Source organism: Littorina saxatilis, linkage group LG1 (assembly GCF_037325665.1).
Source record: "Littorina saxatilis isolate snail1 linkage group LG1, US_GU_Lsax_2.0, whole genome shotgun sequence".
NCBI lineage: Eukaryota > Metazoa > Mollusca > Gastropoda > Littorinimorpha > Littorinidae > Littorina > Littorina saxatilis.
The window spans coordinates 2,226,303-2,236,564 of record NC_090245.1 but is presented as its reverse complement, the minus strand read 5'-3'; the positions used below and the strand labels follow the sequence as shown (position 1 = coordinate 2,236,564).

The 10,262-nt window shown below is 40.7% G+C and overlaps 1 protein-coding gene across 2 annotated transcripts; it reads right to left on the bottom strand.

Moving 5' to 3' along the window:
- Positions 1 to 6,215: 6,215 nt before the first annotated feature.
- On the bottom strand, positions 6,216 to 10,190 carry LOC138959264 (mpv17-like protein 2). 2 transcript variants are annotated; one of them, XM_070330669.1, is made up of 2 exons: positions 10,136 to 10,190; positions 6,216 to 8,384 (listed from the first exon to the last, which is right to left on the bottom strand). In XM_070330669.1, exon 2 carries the CDS (start codon positions 7,937 to 7,939, stop codon positions 7,193 to 7,195), a length of 747 nt encoding a protein of 248 aa, XP_070186770.1. In that variant the 5' UTR covers positions 7,940 to 8,384; positions 10,136 to 10,190; the 3' UTR covers positions 6,216 to 7,192. The 2 variants fall into 2 exon arrangements, with proteins under 2 accessions (XP_070186770.1, XP_070186778.1); XM_070330677.1 differs by having other exon boundaries at positions 10,031 to 10,163.
- Between the last annotated feature and the right edge of the window lie 72 nt (positions 10,191 to 10,262).

The window sequence follows — 10,262 nt, the reverse complement described above, 5'->3', positions numbered from 1 at the left end:
CCATAGTGATAGTGGTGGTGCGTGTGTGTGTGAAACGATGATTATTAATATTTCATTCACAAAGAAAAAAAATATGTTCCATAACGTTTTACCAAACGTTTCACCACAGTTAGCCTATTACCGATTATGCAAAATACTGAATTATGTTTGGTGGTCTGCGAAGTACACACCGAATGTCAAATGACAAACTGTATACTATATAATTATATTATATGTGCATATAATATCTAAGGTTTGAAGTTCAGCCTCATTACTTTTGAAATAATATGAAGTATGCGGACAGTGTGTGCCCCGATCAAAGTCTGTTGTTCGAGGAGAGAGATAGAACGAGCTGAGCAGTCATAATATGCAGGGAGGAGGGGAGGGGGGTGCCAGTGGTGGTCCAGGGGGATGTTCCCCCTAGCGGGGTCAAGGGGCAGAGCCCCTTGGCTTTGCCCCCTGGAACTGATGGGCAGGTCATATTCTGAGATAGGAAAATGGTCGCTCCTTGCATGAAACAGCATAAAATAAAACAAGAAGGGCAAAGCCCATACGACTCACATGCTTGACCTTCTGCTTTACACATTTTCCCTACCAAAATACATGTGACCTTGACCCAAGGTCAAGGTCATCCAAGGTCATGCAACACAAAGCTGTTAATTCAAGACATAGGAAGTACAATGGTGCTTATTGGCTCTTTCTACCATGAGATATGGTCACTTTTAGTGGTTCACTACCTTATTTTGGTCACATTTCATAAGGGTCAAAGTGACCTTGACCTTGATCATATGGGACCAAATGTGTCTCATGATGAAAGCATAACATGTGCCCCACATAATTTTTAAGTTTGAAACAGTTATCTTCCATAGTTCAGGGTCAAGGTCACTTCAAAATATGTATACAATCCAACTTTGAAGAGCTCCTGTGACCTTGACCTTGAAGCAAGGTAAACCAAACTGGTATCAAAAGATGGGGCTTACTTTGCCCTATATATCATATATAGGTGAGGTATTCAATCTCAAAAACTTCAGAGAAAATGTGAAAAATGTGAAAAATAGCTGTTTTTTAGACAACATTTATGGCCCCTGCGACCTTGACCTTGAAGCAAGGTCAAGATGCTATGTATGTTTTTTGGGGCCTTGTCATCATACACCATCTTGCCAAATTTGGTACTGATAGACTGAATAGTGTCCAAGAAATATTCAACGTTAAAGTTTTCCGGCCGGCCGGCCGGCCGGCCGGACGGACGACTCGGGTGAGTACATAGACTCACTTTTGCTTCGCATGTGAGTCAATAATAAAAAATGTAACGTTTAGGCTGGGGGGGGGGGGGGTTGCGCAACCCCCCATAAACCCCCTCCCCCCCCAGGCTGGGGGGGGGGGGGGTTGCGCAACCCCCCATAACCCCCTCCCTCCCCCCCCCCCCCCCCGGTAGTCCGGCCCTGATATGTAGAGGAGGATTGAAGAAGACAGCAATCCTACTGGACAAAACACAAGAGGAATATAGTGCACACAAAAACACACACACACAAGCAGATCCACACATAATTATGTCCAAATTCCAAGAATTTGACAAGAATTTATTCTGCCATGGTATTTTTCCTGGTGTGGATAAAAGATGCATATATATACCCATGAATTCACTTCCTACAATTATACGATACAACTGATAATTTTAAATATAAAAAAGGCTAATGTGCTTAAAACAAGAAAAATCATGTTAATTAAAATATTTCGTCATCGTTTCTTTTGAATACAGGTATAGTTGTTGTATGTTACCTTGTTTATAATGATATTGCTGATGTGAAATGCACATGTGATTGCTGATCCCTCTCTCTCTCTCTCTGCAGGGTTTCAATTTAATTTATTACAAGAAAAGGATATGCTCAGAATCACTGTGATGATAAACACACGATCTCATCAAAGAGAAAAAGTATAAAAACTTGACCCGTCAACTTATAGCCTGAAGTTGTTTGGTCTTTTTCCTTTCAGCTTATGTATGTGCGTCCCTTCCAAAAGTAGGACACAGGTATGGAACAAACTGAATAGGGTCAAGCAAACCGTATGAGAATTAAGCGCTTGCTTTAAGCTTTCCTCAAACGGACCATTTGCAGTGGTTGTGCATGTGTGTGTCTGTCGGTTTCTCTGCCTCTGTGTATTGATCCTGAGAGTTAAACAATGGAATTATGCATTCATATATAAAACAAACATTTTCATCATCATGAATTGTTTAACATTCAAAACCATGCAATTCACTCATTCAATGTACATGTACATAAATCAAAAAACATTGTTTTTACTTTTCTATTCTGCTCTCAGTGGTTTTGTTCTTAATGTCTTGACTTCCTAATTGTTTCAGTGCACTGATCGATTTGCGCACATGAGTTTCATGTTCATAAAAATTAAAATACTATTACTCATGGCCCCGGGTTCCACTTCCATCATTCATGGAGCATACATTATGAAAAACAATGCCATACAAAAAACTCATCTTTTCACTCTTCACTGCAAGTGCAACTAAGAAAAAAATTCTTCCCCCTTACACTGCATGTGTAACATTGTATACTAGCCTGGCATATTCTAAGAGGTTTCATATTGGTAATTTGATATATGATGTTGTGACAAAAGGTCGTGCTCCAGACCCCATGTGTGTTTGTAAGCAATTAAACAACATTATCAAAAACATGTATGTGTCTGTGTTTGTTTGTTGGATTGAAAATAGGATGAAGAGATACCTACGATAAAATTGTGTGTTTTAACAACAGCTTTGTGAATTAAATCTACGATGAAAGTGAAAAACTGTGGAAAAATTTCCCGCCGAAACCAATAAGCAAGAACTCATACTTTTGTTATCAACCCAGAACACTCTTTTTAATGCACAAAACCAAACTGCATTGTAAATCTGGAAATAAGAATAATAAATCAATATGTGTGTAAACAAACCTGCTTCTATATAAAAATATTTAATTAGAAACGGAGAAATTAACTTCAGGTTGTTGGTTGTGACGATGTTTGTCCGAAGTGACAACGATGTTTTGACATCGTGTGTATGTATCATCTATGCTCCAGTCCGAACTTTTGCAGTTTCCAGAACACAAAAAGAATTAATGTATTACAGGCATGGGAATTGAAAATTGTAAAAAAGGCGGAAAATGTATAACTGAAGACGCGAAGTGTCAAGTCGACGGCGCCTAGCCTTACTAGGGTGGTCCGGGGGCATGCCCCCCCGGAAATTTTTTTTCTCCAAAGAACCCAGATGGTGCAATCTGGTGTCATCTGAGCTCCAAGTTTGCCATTAAATTCTGTTTTTAGAATCAGAGTTTTTAGTACAAAAATGTACCAATTTTTGCTTCTTTGAAGAAAAAAAATATATGCATGTATTATATGGTTTAAATTTGTAAAAAAAATTGATCTGTTGAGACAAACAGGAAAATGTAACTTGTAACACAATCTGTGCAATCTGGTTTACTTTCAAACATAAAAGTTCAATAACTGAGGCGGGTGGTAGCAGTGCGTGAACAAAGTACGGAAAGTTTTCGAGGGCTTTTGCGCAAAGGCCAAAGTAACCGGTGCTTTTTTTGTGTGCCTCCCCCCTTTATTTTTTCGGCGGACACTTTTGCATTTTCGGCGGAACAAAAAAAAAATTCCGCGGAAATCCGCCGTTCGGCGGACAATTCCCATGCCTGGTATTAGTTGAGATCGCTGGGCATTTGAAATTTACAAACATGACAGAGATATGCCGAATAATTTGCTAAGCATCGAATCATTTGTCCGGACGTCACAACCAAACAATCACGAATTTTTCAACAACTGACACTCTCCGTTGACTTCCGATCGTACGTTTTAATAGCATCGCTCCCAACTGATTTCAAACCGAGGCTTGTTTTTCTTGGAAATGGCGCGTCGAAGAAGGGAAAGTAAGAGAGCTTCGTTTGTCCGTATTTTCTGAATTACAAGTTGACGTCACAACCGACATTTACATCACAACTGACAAACAATCTGTTAGAAATAAATTTTCATTGAACTCATTTCGAATTTGCATGTTATTCAAACGAAACAGAGCGCATCAAAATACGACACACTGCTCTCTGTTTGTTGTTCGCGCTCATCGAATGAGTGCGATAGGTAAAAAGCTGAGAGAGGACAAATTATTTTGTATGTCCAAAGTCACAACCGAACATGACCGACATACGAAATGTAATTCACGGCTGTTTCGAGAAAGCAAACAATTTGAAAATGTTCGTTCGATGTTTTGTACAGCAGCTAATTATTGACGACAAGCAACGGAATGAATTTCTGCATGAATATTTCCAATCCACACATAGTTTACTGTCGGTTGTGATGACTTCTCCAGAAGACAAACTCTTTGCTATGTTGGTTGTGATGATTTTTCCAGGAGACAAACTTGCTATGTTCACTGTCATAACCAACTGACCTTACATTTCTTTGGTATATTTTTTTGAATTTTTGTTGTTGTAAGCTGTTTTTCCTTCTTTTAAAGTAGTAGTAAAGAAGTAGGTCAGTTGTCAATTGATTATCAGACGACACTAGTTGTAGTAGGCCTACCAGTAGGTCATGGCCTAAAAACTCAGTTTAACTTTTAAGTAAAAAAAAAAAATGTTGGGTGTCACTGTCAGTGCAGGCTCTGTGTGTGTGTGTGTGTGTGTGTGTGTGTGTGTGTGTGTGTGTGTGTGTGTATGTGTGTGTGTGTGTGCTTGCTTACAGAGTTACATAAGCTATAGTTATGGGCTTATAACTTATATTGAATTAACGTAGCCTAAACAATTTATGTTGTAGTCCAGATTACTGCAGAGTCCTGATCATCGCTGATGAAGGTGCATTTAAGATGCTTTCCCACTCTACAGCATTTTCCCATTTTCCCATTATTTAACTTAAGCTACAAATTAATTATGACTTTTTCCAGGCCTGTCGTGAGTTGCACAGAGGAAAGAGCTTGCGAACGTTCGCTACGATAACATGCTAAGCCATAAACCAAAGGCTCTTCCAGTCCTCTTTATGGGTTTTGTTTTGCATATTATTAGTATTATATATGGAGAGAGAGAGAGAATGCAAAATAAGACAGAAAAAGAGTTGTCTGTCTTTTAGTTTTAACTTTAAGTGTTATGGTTAATTTTGTTTGTCCATCGCTATGTCATCACAACCGACCATAAGATTAAGCACAGTCATCGTAACAAAGGCTCTTCCAGTCCCCTTTATGTTTTTTTGCAAATACTAGATCTGTAGTAGTTAGGTAATAGCCCCCCAAAATTGTTTTTTGTATTCTCTTTTGTTGAAAATGAAAATTCTGAAACGAAAGAGCCTCAAACATCAGGTCAAGGACCTCCAAACGGAGTATGCTGAAGCTCTGGAAGCTGACCCCAACTGCTGTGAGACACTCGTCTCAGACGTCTGGGCCCCACGCAAGAGCTTCCATGAAGTCAGAACAGATGTACCAGGACTGACAGCAAAGGGCGAACAGTCACCACATGTCCAGAAGGCCCTCGCCATGGAGATGATTCAGGACCGCTACCCACATTGCACCTGGACTCACGTCTACACAGACGGCTCCTCAGAGAACGCCGTAAGGAATGGAGGCAGTGGCGTCTACATCCGTCGCCCAAACGGGACCACCACCTCCCTCTCCGTCCCAGCTGGTGACCTGAGCTCGAACTACAGGGCCGAGCTCCACGCCCTCATCACTGCAGCAGAGCACGCAGCAGGGGAAGACCGCAGTCGGCAAAACATCGTCCTCCTCACTGACTCCCTGTCCGCCCTCCAGTCCCTTCTGTCTGGCCCCACTGACCTCCCCACCAGGCAACTCGACAACTGCCTCAGCACCCTGTCTCAACACAACAAGGTGGTGCTCCAGTGGATACCGGCTCATGTCGGCATTGCCGGCAATGAAGAAGCGGACAGGCTGGCAAAAGGAGGTGCGAGACTTCCCCAACCACACAACTCCACCTCGTACAAAGAAGCCAAGACTCTTCTACAACGGAAGAAGAAAGAAAACTCGAAAAAGAGAAACGGAGACTACAACCCACAGGAAGACCCCATCAACAAACTAGACCGGAGAAGCCAAACCACCATTTTCCGTCTAAGGACAGGGCACTGTGGACTGAAGAAACACCTCAAGAGACTGGGCCTTGCGGATGACGCACACTGTGAATGTGGCTCGGAAGAGCAAACTCCGGAGCACATTCTCCAGAACTGCCCCCATCTAGAGACAATACGCCAGAAGTTCTGGCAAGAAGAGACCAGTGTTGGAGCCAAACTCTGGGGTCCTGCCGACGAACTGCGCAAGACTGCGGACTTCCTGGCAGCCACTGGTCTGAGGATCTAGCACGGCCACCAACATCGAACGCAGAAGAAGAAGAAGTTGAAAATGAAATGACAAGCATCAAGTTTGTCCATCGCCTAATCATCACAACCGACTCAAAAAGTGCCATGATCATGGTAATTTGAAGTTTGTGAGCTCTTTTGTGTGTGTTTTTATGTAAAAGGAATTACATATATCCTTGATTTTAACTGACAGAAGTGTTCTTTTGTCATTTATTTTGTAAACACATCAAACGGAAATGTGATGTTTCTGTCGGTCGTGATTGTTTGTTTGTTTATTTGTTGCTTAACGTCCAGCCGACTACGCAGAGCCATATCAGGACGATCGGTCGTGATGTTGGACATAACATCATGTATAAAAAATAAATAATGTAAGTTGGTTTTGGAATTGTTTGCGTGTAATTCACTGGTGTTGTACTTTCTTTTGATTTATAAAAGGTATTTGGATTGCAGAAGTTTCATTTATGGAGGTAAATCAATCAAATGGTATGTCCAGCATCACGACCAACATCTGTCAGATTGTTAACAAAATATGCTTATTCTACAGAATCCGCTGACCAAACTATCTTTTCCTATTTTATTTCATGTAATGAAAATATGAAACATTCAGCATAAAAATGCACTTGTGTCAAAAAATATTTTTAGATTTTTGATTTTTCTACTCTTTTTGCCACGACCTTTTGTCACAACATCATATATATGGTAGGATTTGCGCCATTTAAATACCATTGTTATTATAATAACCATCATCCCTTATCACAGCAAGATAAACTCAGTGCCTTCATATAATGCAATATAATTTTGTATGTTCTGATTAGAAAATCAATTAAAAAATATATTGAAAAAAGGACAGCCCCTTATCAACACCAAAGCAATTTCAGCACGTTTCATGAGATTTATTATTTTTTACACTTGATAATTCCTTGCTGTATTTGGTTTCCTGTGTTAAATGATCAGCAGTACTAAAATTGCACATATTTTCTGTTTGTTTCAAGTCGTGGTATTCAAGGTGGCCAATTGTATCAGTCTCTCCATCAGTATCACAGCCCATTTCATACCACACATAAGACCAGAAAGTGTCAAAGACCATCGAAATGGAGTTGTCATACAGAACTCTATACCTGGTGGGCAGAAAATAAAAGTTAAACACCTGGGCAGGTGGCCAGACCACCCACTCAGCCACGTACAACACTGACCCTTTGTCTGCAAAGTCTTTCTTGATATCTGCCCAGTTCTTCTTCTCCATCACACCCAAGCTCAGAATGAAAAGTGATACGTAAAATGGTGAGCATACGAGCTGATCCAGGGCGATCTTCTTGCACAGAGTACCAAATGTTCGGCCTGGCAACCATCTGTCCAGGAAGATGTACCAGAAATGGACAAGTGGGCCTATGAGGAGTCCTGTGCCTGCCATTCGTAGAGTTCGAAGTTTATCCCAGCCCACATCTTTTCTTTTGGTCTTGGCCTGGTACCACTGCTGGAGGATGTCGCCAGTGATGCTTAAGCTGACTGTCAGTGACGTGTTGGTATACAACAAGAGCTTGGGTGAGAATAGCTTCTTACTCGTTGTTGCTAAGGATTTGAGCAAGGGGTGAACAGCCACACGCAACGTTCCGAGGCTCATAGCGCTGTCCTTGTTTCACCTGCATGTGTGGCTGGACACTCAGCCTCTAAACATGATTCAGCTTTTATGACCATGAAACAACCTTATGACACACGCAACGTTCCGAGGCTCATAGCGCTGTCCTTGTTTCACCTGCATGTGTGGCTGGACACTCAGCCTCTAAACATGATTCAGCTTTTATGACCATGAAACAACCTTATGACACACGCAACGTTCCGAGGCTCATAGTGCTGTCCTTGTTTCACCTGCATGTGTGGCTGGACACTCAGCCTCTAAACATGATTCAGCTTTTATGACTATGAAACAAGCATGCTTTGACACACAAGGTTAAGTTCCAGGCACCTGCAAGACCACTGACTCTTGTCCTGATTGCACGTGGGTTCGTAAGTTATTTCCAGCCAGCAGAGTGCAAAAAGTGTTGTTGAAGAACTCCCATTTGGCCTTTCTGCAACAACAAAAATAAACAGACATGTTTATGCAAAAAAAATCAGCTCTGATTTTCTTTAAGTTTGGGTGTATGTTTTCTTGTTTGTTGTGTTTTTATTTTACTCCTGGTGATTATAATTAATTCTTAAAGGCAGAGTAAGCCTCCCGTAAACCATCACAGATACGGTCAGGCTTTTACACACAGTACAAACACCCTTTCATTTAAACACTCACCAATTGAGAACATCCTAGGTGCCCTCTGTAAAGAGCGAACAATTTTCAAAGAATTTATTTTTGCGTGGTTTATCTTACCCCTGAGCCATCGTGAACCCGTGTGATCCAGTTTTCCCCCTTTTCAGAATGCAGTCGTCATAGTTAGTCATTTGAATGCGACTCGACGTGAGCTTATCTACAATAGCACGTTTTTTATGCACAAAACAACGGCTGTGGTTCACAAGAACTCTAGCGATGGCTTTTGACTGTTGAGAGGAACGGCGATTTGCACTGATACACCGGGCCGTCGTCTGCTACGACCCTTGCGTGACCCTGCTTCCGGGCTTTTCTTTTTTTAAACTTTCACAACTTCGAATTGTTCTGATCTTGTCTTGATGAAAAACGAATTCTTTTATGATTAAAGAATGTTTGTGTAACAAGCTGTCAATTTATTATTTAGATTTTAAAAGTTAGGTCTAGCGCAAAAACGAGGCGCCAATGTTGTAGAGGACCAAGTCCACGAAAATAAATTCTTGGAAAATGTCTCACGCTCGACAGAAAGCAGCCAGGATGTTCCCGTTCGATGAGCGTTCAAATGGAAGTATGCTTGTACTGTATTTAGACGCTCGGGGAGCTCTGTGATGGTTTACGGGAGGCTTACTGTGCCTTTAATTCTTCTTCTTCCAAGTCATGAACTGGGTCCTTTGGGATGTTTTAAGTTCAGTGAATGGAGTTTTAAGTAGAGCTGGTTAAAATGGGTCTGTGGGTGGCCCAGGCTCAGTAAAAGTTTAAAACTATATACATGTACACAGTTAAGTGGCAATCAGTGTTCCTGGAGGATGGACCTGGCAACTTGAAAGGATTTTCATCTCCTTCAATTCACATCAAAATTTCAAATATAATTTCAAAACCATGTTTTAACATGATCTCCTGAAAATGTTGAAGTTGGAAAGTGAGCCGGCTTAATTAAATTACATTGTCTATTACTCAAAGATAAACTTCATTATTTAAAAAAGTAAATTCTCATACATTTAAAAAAATATATATTAAAACAAAAATATAATACACTTAAATAATATGGCTTAATCAGGTCAAGGAACTTTCAAAGGATAAACTTTTCATTTATCACTGCAGTGACAACTGAACTATCTCTGGTCACTGACCACATATAGGCACCTAAAAATGGGCAATTTTATGATAGGAAACAATGACTTTGTGTGTTTGTGACCACAAATGAAAAGTTGCATTATTCTGTCTCATTTGAAGATAGAGGAACTTGCTGCAAAAGTCAAGAAAATGGAAAAGTGCCTGTGCCAAAGGCTCTTGTGACTGATCTTCATGATCGTGATCATGGGTTCACAAGAAGTTATGACGGTTAGATACGGTACCCGTTAGATCAAAGTCAGTGTCGTGCACAAAACGTACTTTTCAATCAAACAAACAATTACTTACAAGCCTTAAAAGATCACATCTTTAATCAACTACTGATAAGCTTTCCTGTGCATACTTTAGCGAGTACTTGTGGATGATGAATAAAAGGAAAGCCACAAGAATTACCAGTTTAGGTTTTTGTCAAGGACCCCGGTATACCACGCCAGCAGACGACCCCAGTTGTGTAAGTTGTGACCAAAAAAACAAAACGTGAAGGGGACGAAACTTTTCTTCTGGAAAACTCATTATTATT

Excerpts from the sequence above, each read along its gene's own strand:
- LOC138959264 (XM_070330669.1), bottom strand. The coding sequence starts at position 7,939 with ATGAGCCTCGGAACGTTGCGTGTGGCTGTTCACCCCTTGCTCAAATCC.